General features: G+C 39.4%; 2 protein-coding genes across 6 annotated transcripts in view; both read right to left on the minus strand.

The window, feature by feature from the left end:
• LOC118368093 (F-box only protein 34-like) overlaps positions 1 to 3759 on the minus strand; it is a 31144-nt gene extending 27385 nt beyond the window's left edge. For 2 of the 4 annotated variants that reach the window (XM_035751863.2, XM_052496666.1), the window contains exon 1: positions 3460 to 3759. The gene's annotated coding sequence lies outside the window, so the exon portion shown is untranslated. Of the gene's footprint in view, positions 1 to 3145; positions 3249 to 3459 lie in introns of those variants that run through there. The other 2 variants (XM_035751859.2, XM_035751861.2) reach the window with 2 other exon arrangements.
• Positions 3760 to 6256: 2497 nt separating this feature from the next.
• Positions 6257 to 24919, minus strand: LOC118368095 (galectin-5-like). Of its 2 annotated transcripts, none has more exons than XM_052496668.1 (5): positions 24869 to 24919; positions 8757 to 9161; positions 8457 to 8545; positions 7296 to 7464; positions 6257 to 6912 (listed from the first exon to the last, which is right to left on the minus strand). In XM_052496668.1, exons 1-5 carry the CDS (start codon positions 24902 to 24904, stop codon positions 6757 to 6759), a joined length of 855 nt encoding a protein of 284 aa, XP_052352628.1. In that variant the 5' UTR covers positions 24905 to 24919; the 3' UTR covers positions 6257 to 6756. The 2 variants fall into 2 exon arrangements, with proteins under 2 accessions (XP_052352628.1, XP_035607758.1); XM_035751865.2 differs by lacking the exon at positions 24869 to 24919 and adding an exon at positions 16437 to 16596.
• Positions 24920 to 25220: the final 301 nt, after the last annotated feature.

The following is a 25220-nucleotide window of genomic DNA, read 5'->3' on the forward strand; positions in this document are numbered from 1 at the left end:
CCCAAACAAGGGCACTGCGTTCATCCACCTCTGGCCTGCTCGCCTCCCTACCACTGAGGAAGTACAGTTCCCGCTCAGCCCAGTCAAAACTGTTCGCTGCTCTGGCCCCCAATGGTGGAACACACTCCCTCACGACGCCAGGACAGCGGAGTCAATCACCACCTTCCAGAGACACCTGAAACCCCACCTCTTTAAGGAATACCTAGGATAGGATAAGTAATCCTTCTCACCCCCCTTTTAAGATTTAGATGCACTATTGTAAAGTGACTGTTCCACTGGATGTCATAAGGTGAATGCACCAATTTGTAAGTCGCTCTGGATAAGAGCGTCTGCTAAATGACTTAAATGTAAATGTAAATTACGATTTTTAAAACCTTAAAATAGGACATTGCCCCAAAAAAGATATCGATCTGGGTACAGTAGGCTATCCAAGACAAAGATTTATTTTTACATACTATCAACAGTAGCCAGCATGTTCACTATTGAATATCTCCTTTTAGAAATCACTTTCCCTAAAATAAATAAGCTGAACGAGTGGGTTGATGAGCTCTTCTTTTTGCTCTGGACAGCTGCCATGTGAACACAACTTATGTACAGCTCAAGAATGAGAAATTCTGACTCCCGGGGAGCATGACGGTGCTTTAACCACCAAACATATTGACCAAATACAAATAGCATTACTTTTCCACGTGTTGTCTAGTCTTCAATGGTTTTCAATGGCAGACTGCAACAGAGCAGGTAAATGTTGAACTGGAATGCAAATTTTGCGGGAATGTTTGTGGCCCTGTTGGGTCAGTGACTGACTAGATCCACTGGCCCAACACGTTTTACTGGCCTCAGGCCAGCGGGCCATTGTTAATGTCAGATCCTGGAGTCAAACTATTTCTCCCATTTAAGTAAGATTGTAAAAGCATCATTGCACAATTTGGGTCTAGGCCTACACGTGAGATTATTGTTAGACAGTTAAGGGGTTCTGATGGATTAATTGGCTCGGAGAGAAAACACACCAGACCTGCATTTAATCATTTGTCGATGGTGACCATCCTTTCCCCTCTGACCACAGTGATTTTTTTCCCAACAATCATACATGTTGAATCTGTACCTTTTGTTGACACCCAGCAGGTGATCTACTTCGCACAGCTGACAATCATCATGGTGGCATGTACTGTCCATAAGGTCTTACAGTAGTTGGGAGGTGTTCAATATTAAAATCAACAGAGACAAGATCCACCCATAAACATCTGCTTCAGTTCCATGGGAGTGCCAAAATCTTCTCCGACTGTACAATTAAAATCAACCACTCAATACCATAAGTGGATCAGGCACTTAGCCTAGTGTATCAGCACAAACCACTACCAACAAAATGAGGAACAGCCTAACATTGATTAGAAACACTTTGGAGAACTAGTACGTTGAATGGAGTGCCACCATATGAATACGTAGCAAGAAAAAGACTAAACAGAAGTGCAACTCAAACATTTTATGATACAACAAGCACAACTTACAATATTGTTAAAGAAAAATCCCATGGCAAAAACAGACCCATGGATCCATCAGCGCCTCTCACAGATAATTGACTTGTTAATCACAGGCCAGGTCTAAGTACAAAGTGTGGGCTAAAAGTTTATTTGCAAGACAAACAAAAGTATGTGTATGCAATAACCTTCAGCACCTCACAACATGCAGTGGTTTACTTCCTCAAAAGTATATGTTATTTTAAGCCAATCACTGTTTAATGGGAAGTGAATAACTTAATGTTGCACTCCAGTCTCCTCACTTCATTTAACACCTGATTAACCTAACAAAAGACACGTCTCAATAGGTGGTCCAGACATGTCAACATAGCACAAGTGGAACTTTTACTGCTTTTCAACAGTAAAAGTTTTTTTTTTTGTTAATCACTGGAGGAGGTCTTTAAGCACAACAAAAATCAAGGTTCTTCACTCATTTTATGATGGGACATTAAAGGTAGATTCAGTGATATGACATTGATGCACAAAGTAAACAGCACGGTGGGCCCATTTCAGCAAAAACTAGCAAGGCTAAACGTCTGCTGTTTTAGTCCCGTGGCTATCACATTGTAAGAGCATGATGTGAATCCATGCACAGATACCATGTGTGACTGAACGAAGTCTTGCTCATTGTAATATCTGCAGTGCTTCTCGTGCTACGTCATTTAGCTGACCTTTAAAGATGCTCATAATTTAAACTAACACACTCCGGGAGGTTCTAAGGCTTGGCCATCTACAATCAAGATGGAAGTAATCCAAGACTAAAGTAAGGAGAGGTTGTTTTACACTTTGGACAGAGCTGAATGTCCTCTTCAATCAGTAAAGACAATGACCACTTTAAATTAACAATCATGTTTTGTAAATGCACAGCTAAGTGTTGAATGCAACTATTTTGTTTCACTGGCTAAGGGATGTGCAATGAGGTTTCTGGGACTGTGTCTGGTCAAGGACTGCTCCAAGTCCCATCCATCTCTGATTTCCTCAGTGTTTGCGCCTAGTTTATAGTTCATCCAAAGGGCAGGCAATAATTTACCCATGTACATATCAGAGCACCTAACATGAATAATTGGATTATCCATGTTAATACATTCATAATAAGGAAAGTAGCTGTTAGCGACACAGTCAACACCGCTACACAAACTATTCATACACAACGTAACGTTAGCCACTTGGTAAGATTGCTAGCTTTTAGATAAGTGACAATGTATTCACACATTGCACTATTTAGATTTAGTAACGACCACGCGTGTTGTTTTCGTGTCAATAGGATGACAAACGCGCGAGCTCAGTCAGCTAGTTTGCTAAACTACTGTGGGGGGAAAAAGTTGCCAGTGACAACGACATTGTTACCTACATAGTTAATTTATAGTTTGAAATTAGCTCGTTACATCTCCGCAAAATTAGATAGTAACGTTGATAAACGTTTAAAACGATTTGAAAAGGCCTTATCCACCCATGCAGCGAAGGTTTGAGGAAAGCAACATCATAGTCAAGGTACTAACGTTAGCAGTTAGTTATGTGGCGAAACTTAATGCTAGGTACACGCTAACACATTCCGTACTAAATAAATCCATAACGTTAGCAAGCTAACGCTGGTTAACTTTGAGTGTCCAAATATTTAACTAACCAATTACCTTATCAGATTCAAATGAATTGCAGTGCGATCTAAGCGAGTGTTTAAACGGACCCATCAGTGTTCATCTCCACTCCACCCACCTCGACTTTCCAGGCACGTTAACGCTATTAGCTAGCTAACGTTAGCATTGCTAATGGCTAGTTAGTTATACAACTTTTTTAAAACTTTTTTTTACTTGTGTGCTGGGTTGGCAGAATGTCAACGCAGTTTAACAATATTAGCTAGAATGTGTTAATTTAATTAATGTAGCTAGCTATTTAACAGTACACACATAGAGGAATACCAAAGCAAAGGTAAAACGTTCAAACTGACCTGTGCCGCTGCGAAAACTCGGAAATGATGAGGTCTCCAATCCCCTGCCTTACTATGAGCACTTGCTGGGCAAAGCAGCGCAGTGTTCGGTGTTAGGCAGTGACCTTACAATAAATTATAACCGTATCTATAATTATACGTTCTTCATAACTATCATATAAGGAGTAAAATCGTTATAATTTTCGTCCGTATTTGATGCTACACTCTTGCTAACAATCCCATACTAGCTAGTCGTTTTGCAAAAGATATTCGCGAGCGAGCGACGTCCCCTGCTTGATATTATAGCGCTCAGCGTTCTGACGTGCTTGCATCTTCATGATGAACGTGTCCGTAAAACTATCATGCACGCGCAAAATAATTGCGTCAAAGACAATACTGTACTTCGTGAATTGAACTAAGATTGATCATTTATATAGGTAATTTACATTTTCGGAATAGGCCTACTTGAGGAAACAAATTTTAAAAAATTGACAATATTACATGTTTAAAATAGATTAAAGCGTTATTAGGTGAACCAGTCCCCATGATTTACGGGTGACCAAAATTATAGGTGACCAAAATGATATTATATTACGATAATAGTTCTGAAATCCCTATTACAAGCCATACCATAAACCAGGTGCAAAAGCGATTTGAGAACAATTCAAAGTTCCAACCTTTATGAAGTTCACAGCAGTTTATATGTAGGCATAGAAGAGTCATTGAATAATCAATCTCTTCTGTCTTCAGTTTCCATCGAGATTCAGTCCATAGTCTGTTTCCATCATTAAAAATTAATCACTGACCTGACGTCATGATACTAAGGTGTCTTTTTGTTTATCCCAAATGACACATTTACATTTACATTTAAGTCATTTAGCAGACGCTCTTATCCAGAGCGACTTACAAATTGGTGCATTCACCTTATGACATCCAGTAGAATAGTCACTTTAAAATAGTGCATCTAAATCTTAAAGGGGGGTGAGAAGGATTACTTATCCTATCCTAGGTATTCCTTAAAGAGGTGGGGTTTCAGGTGTCTCCGGAAGGTGGTGATTGACTCCGCTGTCCTGCACTTTGGTGCACTACTTTTGACCAGAACCTACAGTATGATTAAAATAAGTGCTATATAGGGAATAGGGTGTTATTTGGGATGTAACCCTTGTTTCCCGCAATAGGTCACAATAGCCACAACACACAGAATAGTGTCAGTCAGCTAAGCATGTGCCAGCCTCTTTTAGTAGCCTAGTGTAGAGAGGAATGTGATCTCTGTCAGTGTTCCCCCCCACCCATAGCTTTAAACTATCTTCATAGTTGATCATTGAATCATATACCAAAGGTAAGGTGCTGACTGTTATCTTAAAGACATACAAGCTTTGAACTCTTTTAAGAGACGGTTTTTCCTGTGTTGGTGACCCATATTCATGGTTCTGTTTGTGTGCTAGTGCCAACATCAAGGAAGCCTTTAAAAAGTGTGTGTTGTATCTCAACCAAGTACCACAAAATCATAGGTACCATGGAGCTCTGTGTATTATTGTGCACTACAGTATTGTAAACATGTGCACCACATCTGGCTGGCTCCACCTGACCTTTTTCCCATGGCCCCTCTGTCTGTTCCTGTCTATCTGACACACACACACACACACACACACGCACACACGCACACACACACACACACTCTTTCTCTCTCTTAGAAAAAAAGGTTCCAAAATGCTTCTTCAGCTGTCCCCATAGATAAACCCTTTTTGGTTCCAGGTAAAAACCAGTTTTGGTTCCAAGGTTCTACATGGAACCCAAAGGAGCGCTACCTGGAACCAAAAAGGGTTCTGAAAAGGGTTCTCCTATGGGGACATCCTAAGAACCCTTTTAGGTTCTAGTGCCATTTTTTCTAAGAGTGTGTACACACATACACACGCCTTCCTATCTGCCCTGTCTACCTGACACACTGTTATCAGTTATTGCTGGGGAAGTAATTATCAGGAGGAGACATGGTCTGGCTGGTAGATTATAGACAACAACCAGAGGCATGCCGGGCTGGGGGGAAAAGTTTATCATGTGTCTACATGCATCTCGTCAGTCTCATCTTGTGAGCTTAACAGTGCGATGGGCTCATTGCTGTGGGTTGGTGAAGGGCAGTGAGTGCTGTAAATGTAATAACAAGTTTGTGAACATGGATTGAGAGAGGGCTGTTATGAGAGCAACTGTAACAAGTTTGTTTTACGTGTTCTTCCACATTGTGATGTAACTTATTGCTTAAGAAGAACATAATGGAGAAAAACACATTTGATGATAGACGGCAGCAGCAGAAGCTCTAAAATAACAGTTTACTTCTTTTAAAGGGACTTCAAACTATTTAATCAGGAGAGTAATCAAATTATAGTATTTAGAGGTATCTCTGTAGTTTAAGTCTCCTCATATTGTTTAGTGGTTACCAGTGAAAAGATTCCGTGTTGATTCAGTCAATGTGGTCTGTGTAAATAGTCACATATACTTAATTTGAGATATGATTGTCAACCGTAATATCACTCACAGATATTAACACTCTCCTCCCTGAATAAACATGTTAAGTGCTGATGGCTGGTAATGGAAACAAGATAATCACTGCTTATGGAAACACTACAGAAAGATGGTAATGTAATGATGTCTTGCACTAACAAGTGAACTTGCTCATGATTGTAGGGTTGAGAAAGCGCTTTAAAATACAGTATGTTTACAGGATTTTACAGACATGGTCCTTCATTCACTAATGCAAAGTAATAATAGCCTATATGTTAAGTGGTAATATGCATTGGTGTTCTCAAATTCATCTACTACTGTGTGGTTTAGGTAGCCAAGGTAATGTTTATTTTGCCACAGCAAATACTAGGCTTGTTGTGGTTCTAAAACATTCAACAGTCTCAACTGTGCCACCTAGTGTGAAAGGTTATACAACAATAAAAATAAATCACAAAACATACTGTATCTCGAGGAAGAGATCAGTCAATGAAAAAAATATGTTTGAGTATAACATTGGATATAGGTGGTTTACATTAAAATATATGTACCTATTCAGACTTAAAACCAATGAATTTGTAAGTTGACGACTTTCTCTCTTATTAAAAGTCTAAGAAAATAGATTTTTCCAGAGAATATACCAGCTTAGTAGAAGTACATAATATGATGGTAGTACTACTGGGTTAAAGCTTGAGACTCAAGCTACTGTATGTTTATGTTAAAAGCCAATGATGGAAGGTCACTGGAACCATAAAAATAGAACCTGAGGGACTTCGGCTAATCTGGTCATTCCATTTCTATGGCTGAAACCAACCCTGCTAGATCTTATAGTTTGTCAAGCTCCACAGACGTGACGGTGACATCATTATAGATGCCCAGGTGTTTGATGGATTGGATATCACGGATGCGGTGTTTGAACTCCAGGATGTGTGAGCTGTTCACTGCCACCTTGAACTCACTGTTAGTGCACATTATCTTCATCTGGAAAAACACAGGACCACAAACTCATTATTATGCAAAATCAAAGAATGTGTTAAGATATGACTGAAATGTAAATGAATATATGGATTGTAAAACATGATCTGTTGATCATGAATAACATTTAAATTTGTTTGACATTTTTTTAAATCATACAACTGAAAATATCTTGATGAATACAGGAGTGTCTAAAGATATTTTCCAAATGGCACCCTATTCCCTATTTAGAGCACTACTTTTGACCAAAGCATGTTCTGTTCAAAAGTAGTGTACTATATAGGGGGGTGCCATTTGGGACACATCCTAATTCCCAATGGACCCCAGCCATCATGGTTTTAAAACTCTGATTGGTTGACATGAAGTAAACCAGAAGATCGATTCCTCACCTCGAAGGGCTGGCCCTGAGTGAAGGGGAAGTGATTGTGCTCCCTCTCCTCTTTTCCCCATGTATTGCCTATCTGACTGTTCCGCACAATCGTTTTCTTTCCCTGGTCATTAAAGCGTGGGTTGAAGTGCATGGCAATGTCATTCCCTTTGGTTAGATTGATGGTGAACCTACAGGGAGATAATAGCAGTGTTCTTACCAACTCCTTGTGACTCATTTTATTTAACAATTTGTTTGGCTTGACAATGAGCAATGGTGTTTCAAGAGCACAAACATATTTGGGACGAAGCTAATAACATAGTGGTAAACCTTGGATTTTGTGACAATTACATCACCTATGCGTTTATCTTGTAGTGTCGATTACAAGTCAGACAACAGCATTATGTTTTGTGATGTGTGTGTGTGTTTTATCAGCCACATGCTCAACAGCACTCCGACGGTTTCCATGGTGATGTGAGCTTTTTGAGTTTGTGGCCATAGTTACTGTAGGCCTACTCTTGACTTTAAAGTGATTGGTATTATCTGGTTTTGAAATAATCACAGATCATTTGTTCTATTCTCACCCATTGTACTTACATCAGTTAAATTGTACTCAGGTGAGGATTGGAAATAATGATGTCAAGATGCTCTATTGGGATTACTGTCTGCCAACCTCTTTCAAAAGGGGCCTCATTGATTTACATTTGACAGTAATCTAGATTTGTTAACTACCCAGAGCTTGATTATCTAGATCCTCTCGTCTAACTTCTATTAGTCTCGGTTTACATCTGGAGATAGATACTTATGCATCACACACTTTGAACAAAGGAACAACCGTTTGTATTTGATAAGATTTTAGTCCTTATTAGATTGAGATTAGCAGTAGAAGTAGCCACGTCCCAGATCTGTTTGTGCCATCATTCCAACTCCTTGTCATCCTATACATGAAATTTGGCATGACAAGTGGCAAGGAGTGGTATGATGGCACAAACAGACTAGTACTTAGGTTACGGTATAAGAAGTTTGTAGGCAACATATCTAGGAAAGGCATGCCATTTGAGTAACTACTGCTGGCTACAAGACTAAAATAACTGAGCAACATTAAGAATCAAAGTGTGGAAATAGCTACAATGTAGATCGTCACAATTTACCACAGAAACTATATTTTGTTGTGAATACTGACATTTTGGCATTTTGGTTAACTGTCCCACGAATTGTAATGAGCATTTTGTCGTAGCATCCATTTGGCAGGTTCAGGTCATATGGCACTTTCTGTTGGGGAAATAAAATGAGTTTGTTGAAAACAGCTAATAAAAACAGCCAAAACCAGTTGAGTGTCATTAGGACAGGCTTACAACAATGTCTGAGTAGAGGTCATGAGAGATAATCTGTCACAAAGATAGTTCTGAACCATGCAGAACCTTGCTCGTGGTATTTCAAACCGTCATACCAAACATCCTCAGGATTGAATGTCTTCTCTTACCAGTGAACTATGTTGTGGAGCAGTTGGTTGGGCAGGGCCTGGACCGGGGCTTGGGCTTGGCCATCCGGGTGCAGTAGGTTGGCTAATCTGTCCTGGCTGCCCTGGCCATGTCGGCTGACAGGGCTGTCCCCCACCTGGTTGTCCGGGCCATGAGGGCTGGGAAGGGTTTGGTTGTTGTCCAGGCCAAGCCGGTTGACCACCAGGCTGGCCTGGTTGCTGCTGTCCAGGCCAAGCCGGTTGACCACCAGGCTGGCCTGGTTGCTGCTGTCCAGGCCAAGCCGGTTGACCACCAGGCTGTCCTGGCCATGTTGGCTGGTTGGGTTGCCCACCAGGCCACACACCCCCACTACTCTGCTGGTTGTTCTGGCTTGGCCAGCCCGGTTCACCACCCAGAGCATCTGAAAGCTGTAGGGAAAGAGGGGAAGCAGAGCGGGGTGAGAGAGGGGATAGGTAGTGTGCACAAGTGGATGTGTCTCCTTGCTTAATTTCTCACTGGACCCAGCTAGCACATAATGTTCTGAGAACAATTTGTTTCTTAGAGCGTGGAGTCCTATGGTTATTTTGCATACAACCTACCCACAACCTTCTGGGAATGGTGCAGGATAGTGGTTTGGCTTTGGAATATTCTCAGCACATTTAAGGAACTTGACAAAATAACAATTTTCTTGGTATTTCATTACTTTAACAAAATGTGTCTTAAAAGTTCAAACATGGTTACCTTTCATTTCAATTTTGGTCATGTTCTAGGAACATTCAACTGGTTTGACATTAGTCCATATTAGGCTCACTTGGGCCGAAGATGTCTCCTAATTTTTTTAAGGTTTATGTCCCTAGAGATGGAAAATGTGTGATTGCAGTGCAGCAATCACGCCAGTCAGTAAAAGATAGAACGTTGCGGCCCGCCCACCTGTGGGGGGAAAACAATCTGTGGTTACCTAGGCTCCATTGACTCACAGCAAAAACTGGAATTTTTCAAATGCAATTATCTTGTTATCTGCTTGTTTTAGTCAATTACAAAACTACATTTAAGAAAAGTACAACATTTCTAAAGATCCCTTTTCCACATTGCCTGCACGCAAAATGTTCTCACTACTTAGAAAAATGTAATATTGTAGGGCTTCCCTCACGCCCCTTTTCATGATGCTCCTAACCACGTGAGTGAGTGCTAGCTACCGACTGGAACATTAAGTTAGCAAAACCAACAACACAGACTACACAGCTACAAGTAGGTTTTACCTGAGATTACATGTTTTCCACACACAGAGTAGCCTACATGGACACCTGGTCCCCACATGTCCCACGCTGAATAGCCTGAAACCACAGGGCTCTTCTCGCAGGCTCTATTTCCCTACATAGTTTCATTGAACCATAGGTTGGGATTTTTTTACCTGGTTAACAAGCAGTTTTTTTGGCATGTTTTATTATTTCTGTATAACAAAAAATTAAGTTGTCTCTTTTACAATGGGGGTCAATGGGAAAGAATGTTTGTATTCCCCAAATTGTGGGCGTGGTTGAGGGGAATTCCTTCTTATGACATCAATAACGACTCGGTAGCTTGCTGAGTGTTATCACTCTTTATTTCATCCCATTCATTTTTTCCCCTGACAAACAATGTCATACAACAAGTTATTGCTCACTTATACATACATGTGTAATTGGAAAGCTTAGATTCACAGCTATCCTGCAGACAATTTCAAAATGTTCAGGTCAACAGAACTTTGACTTATGTTAGATATCAAATTTACCTGTATAAAATGGCTTTAAAAAGGGAAAGCAGGATGCATTTAAAATCACTTTAAAAAAGTGATTTGGAAAGGTAAGGAAATTACCTTTTAAATGATATGTTATGTTGTTAACAAAAATGTATTGTTATTTAACAGTCTGTTCAGTTCCTGAGTTCCTTTTTTGACTTCCCATCTGAAGTCTGGTCGTTTTATACACATTTAAAAAAAAAAAAGAAGAAGTTTGCCTACGTTTGTTCAAACCTTATAGCGGAGAGTCATGATATATATATATCATTTAAAAGGTAATTCCCTTATATATATATATATATAAAAACAACTGACATGACCAGCTACAACTATTGTAAAAATAAAAATAAATAAAAAATCTCCCATATGTGCCATTGACATTAAAATGTTGAAAGCTTAGCCATAGAATTCCATGTAATTGGACAGCTAAGTTTTTGTATTCCAACTTTGATAAGAGGCAGCAAATTGCACACACACATCTAGGCCTGATTATTAAAAAGATTTGTAGATGCAGGTCCATCAGAGAATTCACACATTAACCCCACAGAAGCCTTTTTCCAATATAGCCACCAAACTACTCAATGGGGTCTTATTGGACCACACCTGTTTGAAATGTAATTGTAGTAACACCAGACATATCTTAAAATGTTCATGTAGAATACACAACCACATGACAGGTGTGCCAGATATACAGATGTTAAATTATTCACAGAATTGTGTTAAGGTGCCCAAAAAGGGTGGCTACTTTGAAGAATCTTAAAATATAAAATATATTTTGATTTGTTTAACACTTTTGTTTACTACATGATTCCATGTGTGTTATTTCATAGTTTTTCTTTACTATTATGTAGAAAATAGTAAAAATAAAGAGTAGGTGTCCAAACTTTGGACTGGTACTGTATATTGAGGCAAACATTAGACAGTACCCTATTGGCAAAATAGAACTCAATTGATTGAACGTTAACATTGTAATTTACATTGACAGTGAATTCGGAAAGTATTCAGATCCCTTTACCTTTCCAAATGTTTGTTACGTTACATTATTCTAAAATGTATTAATCTACACACAATATCCCATATTGACAAAGTGAAAACAGGTTTAGAAATGTTGGCAAATGTATATTTTTAAAAATACCTTATTTACATAACTATTCAGACCCTTTGCTATGAGGCTCGTAATAGAGGTGCATCCTGTTTCCATTGATCATCCTTGTTTCTACAACTTTATTGGAGTCCACCTATGATAAATTAAATTGATTGAACATGGAATTGGAAAGGCACTCACCTGTCTGTATAAAAAGGTCCCACAGTTGACAGGGCATGTCAGAGCAAAAACCAAGCCACGAGGTTGAAGGAATTGTCCATAGAGCTCCAAGACAGGATTGTGTCGAGGCACAGACCTGACGAAGGGTACCAAAAAAATGTCTGCAGCATTGAAGGTCCCCAAGAACAGTGGCCTCCATTCATTCCTTTTTTAAATTTTTTTATTCTACTTTTAACCCTTTTTCTCCCCAATTGGTAGTTACAGTCTCGTCCCATCGCTGCTACTCCTGTACAGACTTGGGAGAGGTGAAGGTCGAAATTTGCATGTGTCCTCCGAAACACGACCCTGCCAAGCCGCACTGCTTCTTGACCCACTGCTTGCTTAACCTGGAAGCCAGCCGCACCAATGTGTCGGAGGAAACGCCGTAAAACTGGCGACCAAAGTCAGAGTGCCTGCCACAAGGAGTCAATAGAGCGCGATGGCATAAGGCCATCCCGGCTGGCCAAACCCTCCGCGAATAATGCTGGGCCAATTGTGCACCGCTTTGACACTGCCTGGGATCGAACACGGGTTTGTAGTGACACCTCTAGCACTGCAGCCTCCATCATTCTTAAATGGAAGAAGTTTGGAACCACCAAGACTCTTCCTAGAGCTAGCCTCACAGCCAAACAGCAATCGGGGGAGAAGGGCCTTAGTCAGGAAGGTGACCAAGAACCCAATGGTCACCCTGACAGAGCTCCAGAGTTCCTCTGTTGAGATGGGAGAACCTTGCAGAAGGACAACCATCTGTGCAGCACTCCAGCAATCAGGCTTTTATGGTCGAGTGGCCAGACGGAAGCCACTCCTCAATAAAAAGGCACGACAGCCCGCTTGGAGTTTGCCAAAAGGCCCCTAAAGGACTCAGACAATGAGAAAGAAGATTCTCTGGTCTGATGAAACCAAGATTGAACTCCTTGGACTGAATTCCAAGTGTCACGTCTGGAGGAAACCTGGCACCATCCCTATGGTGAAGCATGGTGGTGGCAGCAGGAATGGCATATAACTGCAGAATGCTGTGGTAGCCATGCTGGTTAAGTGTACCTTGAATTTGAAATATATCACTGACACCAATAAAAAAAAAAGAAGCATGGAGGTGTGGTGGTGCGGTCACCAGCAAAGCGCCACCACACCTCCATGCTTCTTTTTTTATTTAACTAGTCAGTTAAGAACAAATTCTTATTTTCAATGAGGGCCTAGGAACAGTGGGTTAAATGCCTTGTTCATGGGCACAACAGATTTTTACCTTGTCAGCTCAGGGATTTGATCGAGCAACCTGGTTGGGAGTCCAACACTAACCACTAGGCTACCTGCCGCCCCAGTGAGAACTACACTCAGTGGGAACCATACATGCGGAGCTCATCGGTTCACCTACTTCGCGTCTCACAAAGACAGAGGTTGGAACCCAAAATCTCACATTTGGACTGATGAGGAAAATAAACTATTTAGAATAAGGATGTAACGCAACAAAACGTGGAAAAATTCAAGAGGTATGAATACTTTCTGAATGCACTGTATAGTGCATCCATGTAGCCTATTTACAGTGCCTTGCGAAAGTATTCGGCCCCCTTGAACTTTGCGACCTTTTGCCACATTTCAGGCTTCAAACATAAAGATATAAAACTGTATTTTTTTGTGAAGAATCAACAACAAGTGGGACACAATCATGAAGTGGAACGACATTTATTGGATATTTCAAACTTTTTTAACAAATCAAAAACTGAAAAGTTGGGCGTGCAAAATTATTCAGCCCCCTTAAGTTAATACTTTGTAGCGCCACCTTTTGCTGCGATTACAGCTGTAAGTCGCTTGGGGTATGTCTCTATCAGTTTTGCACATCGAGAAACTGAAATTTTTCCCATTCCTCCTTGCAAAACAGTTCGAGCTCAGTGAGGTTGGATGGAGAGCATTTGTGAACAGCAGTTCAGTTCTTTCCACAGATTCTCAATTGGATTCAGGTCTGGACTTTGACTTGGCCATTCTAACACCTGGATATGTTTATTTTTGAACCATTCCATTGTAGATTTTGCTTTATGTTTTGGATCATTGTCTTGTTGGAAGACAAATCTCAGTCCCAGTCTTAGGTCTTTTGCAGACTCCATCAGGTTCTTCCAGAATGGTCCTGTATTTGGCTCCATCCATCTTCCCATCAATTTTAACCATCTTCCCTGTCCCTGCTGAAGAAAAGCAGGCCCAAACCACGATGCTGCCACCACCATGTTTGACAGTGGGGATGGTGTGTTCAGGGTGATGAGCTGTGTTGCTTTTACACCAAACATAACGTTTTGCATTGTTGCCAAAAAGTTCAATTTTGGTTTCATCTGACCAGAGCACCTTCTCCCACATGTTTGGTGTGTCTCCCGGGTGGCTTGTGGCAAACTTTAAACAACACTTTTTATGGATATCTTTAAGAAATGGCTCTCTTCCATAAAGGCCAGATTTGTGCAATATACGACTGATTGTTGTCCTATGGACAGAGTCTCCCACCTCAGCTGTAGATCTCTGCAGTTCATCCAGAGGGATCATGGGCCTCTTGGCTGCATCTCTGATCAGTCTTCTCCTTGTATGAGCTGAAAGTTTAGAGGGACGGCCAGATCTTGGTAGATTTGTAGTGGTCTGATACTCCTTCCATTTCAATATTATCGCTTGCACAGTGCTCCTTGGGATGTTTAAAGCTTGGGAAATCTTTTTGTATCCAAATCCGGCTTTAAACGTCTTCACAACAGTATCTCGGACCTGCCCAGTGTGTTCCTTGTTCTTCATGATGCTCTCAGCGCTTTTAACGGACCTCTGAGACTATCACAGTGCAGGTGCATTTATACGGAAACTTGATTACACACAGGTGGATTATATTTATCATCATTAGTCATTTAGGTCAACATTGGATCATTCAGAGATCCTCATTGAACTTATGGAGAGAGTTTGCTGAACTGAAAGTAAAGGGGCTGAATAATTTTGCACGCCCAATTTTTCAGTTTTTGATTTGTTAAAAAAGTTTGAAATATCCAATAAATGTCTTTCCACTTCATGATTGTGTCCCACTTGTTGTTGATTCTTCACAAAAAAATACAGTTTTATATCTTTATGTTTGAAGCCTGAAATGTGGCAAAAGGTCGCAAAATTCAAGGGGGCCGAATACTTTCGCAAAGGGACTGTATATTTAAATGCAGTCATCTCTGCTTTCATTTGAAGCATATTTTTTATCCTTCACTTGTTTGTGACAATTGCAAACACATTGACAACTTTGCATTTGTAGTCAACTTCATTTTTAAGTTATCGGCGGTCACAGTCAGACAGCACGAAGAAGTTCATCTATGTTTAGCTGAGACCTGTGAATAAAGTGCCGCGGATGGGCAAAAAAACAAACATCTAATGATGCACTTAGCTGTTATGCGAGTCGTCTGAGGTAAGTAACTAGCGTTTGTTTTAAGTACAACTTTAGTAACGATGGTTTTGAGAAACAGCTGGGAGATTGAATGATGCTCCTACGAAGGTTCTAACAATGAACTTTGACTTAAGATGCCGGGCCCTGAACATTTCCGAAAATGTATCTGATGGATAGCTGTGAATCTAAGCTTTCCAATGATATATGATTAAAGGGCATACGTGAGAAATTATTTGGTGTAACACAAAAAGCTACCATTGCTGCACTGATATCACACATTTTTCAACTGGAGGGACTAAACCTTTAACAAATATATATATATAATCCTATGAGACATCGTCGGCCCATGTGAGCCCAACACCCCAAATGTTCTCAAATAGTTTAGTGAACGTTCTTCAGTGGGAATTTCAGTACTTCAGCATAGCGTTTCCTACAGGTTTCCTCATGGTTTTATTTAAAAGTAATGTCCTCATTCTTCCAAGAACGTTAAGAAAATCTTGCATAAAAACCACAAGAACATTATTAGAACGTTCTCTGAAAGTTAAAGTTATTTAAAAGCATATACATTATGTTCTCAGCATATAAAAACTCACTCTATCCTTTATTTTGTTAAGTGTGATCAGGTGCATTTGCTGCGCCCACTAACGGGCCACACCTGATCTTAATGAGTGCTTGTTTCCTTTGAAATGGGGTCTGTTTGAACAGACTAAAATTAACAGCTTTGTAGGCATAAAAACAAAATGGCATGCTTGTGCCATTCTGGAGGTGCAGTGGAATAAATCCATCAATAGAGAACAGGCAATTATAGGGTTGAATCTCATTGATGCAGTGTCACAATAAATTGCAAGATTAATGCCTAAGGAAATTACATTTACATGTGCTTGGCGTTCAAAAAAATCGAACCCCAAAATAAGATAGCAGTGTTAAAAGTCTTGAAACATTCAGTGAAAGTTAAGGAAGTTATTAAAAAAACTCAAAATAACCTATAATTTTTATTCTCTGAGTGTTAATAAAACCTCACAGGAAAATTTAAGGATCCAGAGTAAAACGTTTGCATAATCTCTCTGCAATCTAAAAATAAACGTTCCCAGAACAGGCTACATTTTTTTCTTCCTGAAACGTACATTCCCACAACTTCCAAGGAACCAAATGTGCTAGCTGGGGAAATACAGTGAGCTCTTTATTGCTTATAGTATTAAGCATTCTTGCAATTTGATAGAATATTAGAAAAAGTGTTTACTTACATCCATTGTATCTGAAAAGGAGAGTGAAATGTTTGAGTTAAAATTATTGTGTTTTAAATACTTCAACCATACAGGTCTTGAGAGGAAAGTATGCTCAAATGTTTATGACAAACATTAGCCGTAGTCTTTTCTGTAGAACCATACAGGTAGGCAATGTTTTCTGTACAGAATTATAAGAATGCATTCATGTCATAAGACTGTATCAATCAGGGGAACACCTACCCTATCCTCACCACACCCATTTGGAATTTTCCTTCATATGCATCAGACCGGAGCTAATTTGAGTCAGGATACCGGTGGAGGTAAGGTGTTTATTTCAACAGACAAAGCCATAATACCGGTCTGACATTCTACCCACCTGCCCCACACACCCTTCGTTCCTCCAGGTCCATCTCCCTTTAGCAGCCCTGCAGTAGACTAAAAACTACGGGTGACAGGGCTTTCAGTTGTTCCGCGACTGTGGAGCGCACTTCCAGACACTATTAGGGCTTCAGAGTCTCAGTCCTTCTTTAAGGCACAGCTCCAGACTGTGCTTTCAGAAAAGCTTTCAAGAACCTCTGCTAGTATTCTGGAAACACCTGTATAACCTTGTCAGTGTTTTTATTATTATACGTATCTTTTTTAAATTCATGTGCACCTTGGGTCTGAGAAAAGCACTTTACAAATTAAAATAATCATTATAATAGCCTAGAATATATAATAGCTCTGAACACATTACATATATTTCAAAAGTAAACTAAAAGTATTTATTCAAAATTAGCCTACTTCCTGGATTCTTTGTGTACCACGAGGCCTAACTAACAATTGTCATGATCATGAGGAGGAGGGATGATTCTCTGCTATATTAAGATTCCTAACCGGATATGTACTGACTGCTATTACTATCCTATCAGACAGAGTAGAAATGTGAAAACAGAGGGGCTGTAATAAAAGGAAAGCATTACAAAAAATTGCACTTATAATTTTCCTAATAGCTCGGACTTTGCTTAGAACTTCTTTATTAAGGAAAGATGTACGACTGTGATACAGTATGCGGTTGTCTCACCTAGCGAGCTTAAGATGAATGCACTAACCAAGTAGCTCTGGATAGGAGCATCTGCTTAATGACTAAAATGTACATGTAGAAATGAAAACATGAAAGAACACAGGACAGGTAGGAACATGATAAGTTGACTTAGAGTGAAAAATACTCTCCTACCTAGAGCAAACATTCAGTCATATTGCTCAGTTTTGTGGAATGTTCAGTGCCTCATGGAAACTGCACTTTTTGAAAAACGAGTTCCAAAAGGGTCCTTTGGCTGTCCCCATAGGAGAACCCCCCCAGGTAGAACATTTTTAGTTCCATAGTTCCAGGTAGAACACTCACTCGAAATTTACATGGAACCCAAATGGGTTCTACCTTGCACAAACAAGGGTTCTTTAAAGGGTTCTATTATGGGGGACAGCCGAAGAACCGTTCTAGATAGCAAATATTTTTCTAAGATTGTGGTTGAATCGTGAATCGCAGGTACTATCTTCTGTAAAAAAAACTTTCCGGTCCTCACTCGTTTTGCAAGGCCACTGATCAACTTAAGCAACAGGAATCCATTTGGGATCGTTGACATACCATTTTTAAGCGGTGTGCGCTGTGATACAGAAGATATCATACTACATATCCAGTGTGAGATACTGTATATCTAAACATCCGACATTAAAATATATTCCTGGTTATGTAATATGCCATCTATCTCCCTACACAAAAGCTGTCGTAAAACTCAACGTGAACCTTCCTTAAAACTAATATTAGTATAACAATGCACAAAAACACATTTCTCAAGATCACAGTACAAGCAGCTGATGCACAATACAAAGCAATAGCTGGTGTATGACCCAAATGAAGAAATACCTGTTAGTAGCTCCGTTCAGTTGGCAGAGATACAGTAGACAGGGAAAGCTGTGTGTCAGGGCGTATATAAACGGGTTCCCCCCACAAGGCCACACCTTTATTTCCCGGTCTCGCTTCTGAGAGACCACACCCGCAGAGTAACTTTCCCACCAGCATTAAAAGTATGTACAACAAAATGGCGTACAGGTTTCTATGTGTTTATTTGTGAGTTTCTTTCTTAAACAGTACAATTATGAATAATTCTAATATGAGGTTCTTACAGTTATCTATTAAATGTTTAGTTATGATGAGAGAAACCTATCCACGGAAAATGTCCATGTGTATACATGTTGCGCCTCTGTAAGGGTGTGTTTGCAGACTGTCCAAACCACAAAGGTTTAATGCACAGACAAAGAAAACATAGTCCGTTTCTATGGTGTGTGGGTGTGGATGGAATGCTATCAAGCATACTTTTTAAGGGTGCGTTGTTTGTAGAAGTCAAACCCAAAATATACAGGTTAGAACAAGAGGATTCTAATATCCCATAACCCTTTACCTAATTGCGGAATAATTCTAAACAATGGGACCAGCAATGTGAGCGAAACTAACTGGAAGTTAATGTTAACTGTACAAAAAAATATACACAATCATAGTGAATTTGATCTAATTACTCAGCAAACACATGGTATAACTGTTTTACTGTCATTCTAATAATTTATCTACAGACACTCATTACTTGATTTCCTGACTGCTGGGCACTTTTTCAATGCAAATACTGTAGCATCAACAATGGCACTGGCCCTGGGTTTGTTTTCAAACGCTTCTGTGCGTTTGTAAATTGCCTCCAGTGTGTGAGAGTGCACTCTGGGTGGTAACGTCAGAGCGTTGTCAGATTGCCTGTTCATATATTAAGAGCGTTTTGCTCTAGGAACGTTCAGAGCGCACTCTGGACGTAAGGTTGATCTGAGTGTTCTGATCTCACAACGACAGTCAACCACCCAAGCTAACTGGCTAAAGTTGGCTTGCTTGCTAGCTACTTCCAGACACAAATGAGAAAACACCTCACTCTGACCATTTTCCTCACCCGAGCAGAGCTGGTTATACTGCTTTTATGTTATCTAGAGTGTCAGTGACTGTAACTGTGCTGCTGGCAACAATTTAATAACTTTTTTTGCCAACGTTTACTGACACCGGTCATATTCTTCGGGTGATGTGCGTTAGTAAATTGATCCGTTATTGCGCGGTCTGGCACACTCAGAGTACTCTGAAATCGAAATAGGTAGCCAGAGTCAATTTACTAACGCAGTAAATATACCGTTAGTAAAAAAAAAAATATATATATATATATATATATATATTGTACATTAATCATGCAAACACATTTCTTGTTTATGATGACAGAGCATCAGTGAGATTTGAGCTTATGATCTTCTGTTTTTTATCCTTGGAATTAGTCCACTGTGCCACCAGAATGGAGCTAGAATGCCATGTCTTATTACGCATACAAAGCTGTTCATTTTAGTCTATTCAAACAAGACCTAATTTCAAAGGAAACTACTCATCTAGCATATAACTTTCTGAGAACCATATGTGTCTAAGACATTGGTGAGAGTGTGCTTGTCCAATGGATATTTTGCACACAACCTTCCCACAATGTTCTGGGAATGGGTCAAGATACCCATCTAGCACATAAAGTTATAAGAACCTGAACCATATGTTTCTTAGGTGGACATTTCAGTAATTCAGCATAACGTTTCCTACAGGTTTCCTCATGGTTCAAATTAAAGTTAGGTTCTCAAGTTGTTCAGACAACATTCAGAAACAACTTTCTTAGCTAACACAATGTGGATTAGCTAACACAATGTGCCATTGGAACACAGGAGTGATGGTTGCTGATAATGGGCCTCTGTACGCCTATGTAGATATTCCATTTAAAAAATCAGCCGTTTCCAGCTACAATAGTCATTTACAACATTAACAATGTCTACACTGTATTTCTGATCAATTTGATGTTATTGTAATGGACCAAAAATGTGCTTTTCTTTCAAAAACAAAGACATTTCTAAGTGACCCCAAACTTTTGAACGGTAGTATATGCATTCCTTAAAGCTTTAGATTATGAACCATGGAGAAATAGCTGCTAATTTGATGGCAATTTAAAAGAGTCTCTGTACACTGTGTTATTTATTTTTAAAGTTGTTTGTTATTTGGCAACTTCTCCAGCACATAATGATGTGCCTTGTGCTCTTACCTCACCTACAGTTTAAACAAGTTAGGCTTCTCCTAGCACACACATGCAAATGCATACACATGCACACACACACACACACGAATGCACACACATGCAAATACACACACACACAATCATAATTATCATTATTTTATGTCATGCATGGGACATAAGTGAGTGCCTTACATAGAAAGTGCATAACAAATTATATATTGTAATGATACTCATACACTATCCAATGGTCTGTCTGTGGCTTCTTTCTTCCTAACCCCGTCACAAAGCTGGTATATGATTCAGATAAGGTCAAATTCAGTGACTGAAAGGTCAATTTACCCTGAATGGCTTCAGAACTCACAACTGAACTGACTTGCCTAGTTAAAAAAAATATATATTTTATTTTATTTTACCTGGCAAGTCAGTTAAGAACACATTCTTATTTTCAATGACAGCCTAGGTTAACTGCCTGTTCAGGGGCAGAACGACAGATTTGTACCTTGTCGGATCAGGGGTTTGAACTTGCAACCTTCCGGTTACTAGTCCAACGCTCTAACCACTAGGCTACCCTGCCGCCCCAAATAAAGGTTAAATTAAAAATCAACATTTCTAGGAATGTGACCAGTGTTGAGCCAGACTCTTACACCTTGGATCAAAGAGAGAACCTCTCAGAAAGACTGAAATTCCCACAGAATAACACTGTTTTTTACTATTCTCTTATCCAAAGAAACATACAGTAGTGCATACATACATTTTGATACTTTTATTGAGTACTGGTACCCACAATGCTCACATTTCAAGTGCCATGCTCTACCAACTGAGCCACATAGGACCACCAATGTCAAACCAGTTGGACAAAATGTCTAGAATATTACCAAAATGTCTAGAATATTACCAAACTGTCAATTAAACGTGACAATGTTTTAACTTTTAGGATACGTTCATTTAAAGTAATGACATTTCTTTTGTCAAGTTCCTTAAATGTGCTGAGAATGTTCCAAAGCCAAGCAGGTAGCCTAGCGGTTAGAGCGTAAGGCCAATAACTGAAAGGTTGCTGGCTCAAATCCTTGAGCTCACAAGGTAGAAATCTGTTATTCTACCCCTGAACAAGGCAGTTCCCCAGTAGGCTGTCATTGTAAATAAGAATTTGCTCTTATCTCGCTTGCCCAGTTTGATAAAAGGTTGAAAGAAAAGCTATCCTGCACCATTCTGGGAAGGAAGTTTACAAAATAACCATAGGACTCCACGCTCTCACCAAGCTCTAAGAAACATGGTTCTCAGAACGTTACGTGCTAGCTGGGATGACTGCCTGAAAAAATACTTATCTCTTGAGTCCAAGCAGACAAAATAACACATTTTATGTGTTTTAAAAATCCCAGTAGATAACAAAATTATCAACTATCCAAAGGTGCAGAATTATGGGAAATTACTCTCCTTTTATGCATATTTCACCAAACAATTTCAAACACATCAAATCAAATATTATTCCTGATTAAAAAAAAACAGATTGTGCAGGATTCATTCATTGGTATAATCACAATCCAATTCCATGTATTCAATACAAAGGTTGGTTTGCTCATAGTTTGTAGACTTCCCATTGGCGCACAGAAACACAATACTCAATAAAAATAAGGACAGGTGAATAGAATGGAGGAACATAACTGATATGAATGTATTGGCCTAAATCCACACTAAAGCAAAGCTCTATAATGGAAGGTCAGAATGTTGGAGATGAGGATTTAGGAGTAAGCCAAAGTAACCCAACTTCATTCTCTGGGAAGCAGGTCATGGCTAAAAGCAATGGGCAATAAAACATCCCTAAAGACACATGTTTTTCTCACCATAACTCTTCAAGACAGAGCAGGTAATTCCAATAATTTGGAAATGATCTGTGTTTAGATATAATCTATATCTTGTAATTCAGTGTGTTGTGTTCTAGTGCTGGAAGTAAGCACTAAGCAGACACTGGCTTGTTCAATTAAGGAGCCAGAGGAGACATCCCATCCCACAGTAATAACTATGTTCCTACTATGGTACAAACAAGACGCTCCATCTTTGAGGCATTTGTGCTGTTGGTCTTGGTGAGCTAGTCTTAGGATATGGTTGCGGCTGAAATGACAAGCTTTTACCAGCCTGGATTCAAAATGGATTAAACAGCTTTTTTTTTACCCATCTAGACACAAAACCCCATAATGACAAAGTGAAAACGTGTTTTTAGACATTTTTGCAAATATATTGAACATGAAAAACCAAAAACTAATTTACATAAGTATTGACACCACCGAGTAAATACTTTGTAGAAGCACCTTTGGCAGCAATTACAACTGAGCCTTTCTGGGTAAGTCTCTGAGAGTTTTCCACACCTGAATTGTGCAACATTTACCCATTATTATTTTCAAAATTCTTCAAGTGGTGAAATTGGTTGTTGATCATTGCTCGAGAACCATTTTCAGGTCTTGCCATAGGTTTTCAAGTAGATTTAAGTAAAAACTATAACTCGGCCACTCAGTAATATTCACTGCCCTCTTGGTAAGCAACTTCAGTGTAGATTTGGCCTTGTGTTTTAGTTAATTGTCCTGCTGAGAGATGAATTAATCCCCAGTGTCTGGTGGAAAGCAGACTGAACCAGGTTTTCCTCTAGAATTTTGCCTGTGCTTAGCTCTATTCCGTTTCTCAGAGTTTGGGAAACCCTGGTGTACAGAATCATTGTACCATCTAAACCGCTGTAAAATATATTTTCAAAAAACAAAAATATAGTTTTTTCAGCTGTTTGAAGCTGGTCTACAAAGTAAAATACACAAAAACTAAACTTAAGAACGAAGCATAGAGAAATAGTGCACATAGCACAGATCTACAGCCTCTTAGACTTGCTTTCAATGAGAATGACAGATCTATAACTCACATTTCTATGTGAATTTGTTTGGGTCACTCAAAAAGTTACATATTTTACTTTAATTGCTTTGCCACATTTTTTTATAGGATTATTTTAGTGCCTTGTTGCAAACAGGATGCATGTTTTGGAATATTTGTATTCTGTACAGGCTTTCTTAATTTAGTTAGTTAGTACTGTGGAGTAACTACAATGTACTTTTCTCCCATCACAGCCATTCAACTGTAAATGTTTTAAAGTCACCATTGGCCTCGTGGTGAAACCTCTGAGTGGTTTCCTTCCTCTCCGGCAACTGAGTTAGGAAGGATGCCTGTATATTTGTTGTGACTGGGTGTATTAATACACCATCCAAAGTGTAATTAATAACTTCACCATGCTCAAGGGGATATTCAAGGTCTTCTTTTTTAAATCTACCAATAGGTGTCCGTCCTTCTTTGCGAGGCATTGGAAAACCTCCCTGGTCTTTGTGGTTGAATCTGTGTTTGAAATTCACTGCTCGACTGAGGGACCTTTCACATCATTTTATGTGTGGGGTACTGAGATGAGGTAGTCATTCAAAAATCATGTTAAACACTATTATTGAATGCATTGTTCATACAACTTAGTATGTGACTTGTTAAGGATTATGTTTACTCCTGAACTTATTTAGGCTTGCCATAACAAAAGGGGCAGAATACTTGGTGATTCACGGCATTTCAGCTTTTAATTTTTTATTAATTTGTTCAGAAAATGATAAACATAATTTCACTTTGGCATTGTGGGGTGTTGTGTGTAGGCCAGTGACATTTAAAATATATATTTAATCCATTTTAAGTTCAGGCTGTAACAACAAAATGTGAAAAAAGTCCAGGGTTGTGAATACTTTCTGAAGGCTCTGTACATACAGTGTGAATAATTCCCAGGCTACATAAATAACTTGACTTGGAACAGACGTGCATAGATCCTATTGCACATAGACTACTGTGGTTTGGTGTATTTGAATAGAGCTTATCGTTCCTATTTGTTTAATAGTTCGGAAATTAAGTAATTAATATCTTTCAGTGGTTACATTGCGGGAGTAACACAGTTAACACACAAAGGGCAGTGGTGTTAGTGTTTAGATAGTGGTGTGAATAGCTGAGTCTTGGATTTGGGTAAGTAGGATAATGTTTGTACTGGGTGGGCTTCCGTGGTATTATTAAAATGTATTCTACTGTATTCTATTGTTCTACTGCAAACTGTTGATGTGCAATGCATTATTCTACTGTACATATAGGCCTACAGTAACCCGTTTTACCATGTAGGCTATATGCGTATTGGTAACACAAGATGATGATGATCTGAAGTTCTGTAAATGTATTTGATCATTGCTGTTCTGCTATAGACACTGTACATTTAAACACAGATGAAAAAATGACTTGTACACGATTGATAAAAACTGTAACATAACCTTACCTCAACCACCATAACCTTACCTTAAACCCCATCCCCTGGGGGAAGGGTCTTGCCATAGATTTTCAAGTAGATTTAAAGGAAATAGGATTTTCCCCCTAACCTAACCTTAGCCATAACCCTCAACCTTATGCTCAAACCTGGTACAACCCTTAACCTAAAACCTCTAAATAGGGCTCCCCGAACTCACAATTTAACCCCTGAATGTGACTTTAGTTGTCAATACAGTGAAAGGTGTGTTACATTCCCCGGTTTCTGTGTTGTTGTGGGTTTGTATGCATGTGTATGTATTTCAGGAAATGGTTATCCTGGATTCCCCCAAGCAACTGATTGGTCGGCCTCATGGCAGATTGGAGCTGGCCCCGCCCTCTCGTC

This window comes from Oncorhynchus keta, chromosome 35, assembly GCF_023373465.1.
Source record: "Oncorhynchus keta strain PuntledgeMale-10-30-2019 chromosome 35, Oket_V2, whole genome shotgun sequence".
NCBI classification, from domain to species: Eukaryota; Metazoa; Chordata; class Actinopteri; order Salmoniformes; family Salmonidae; genus Oncorhynchus; species Oncorhynchus keta.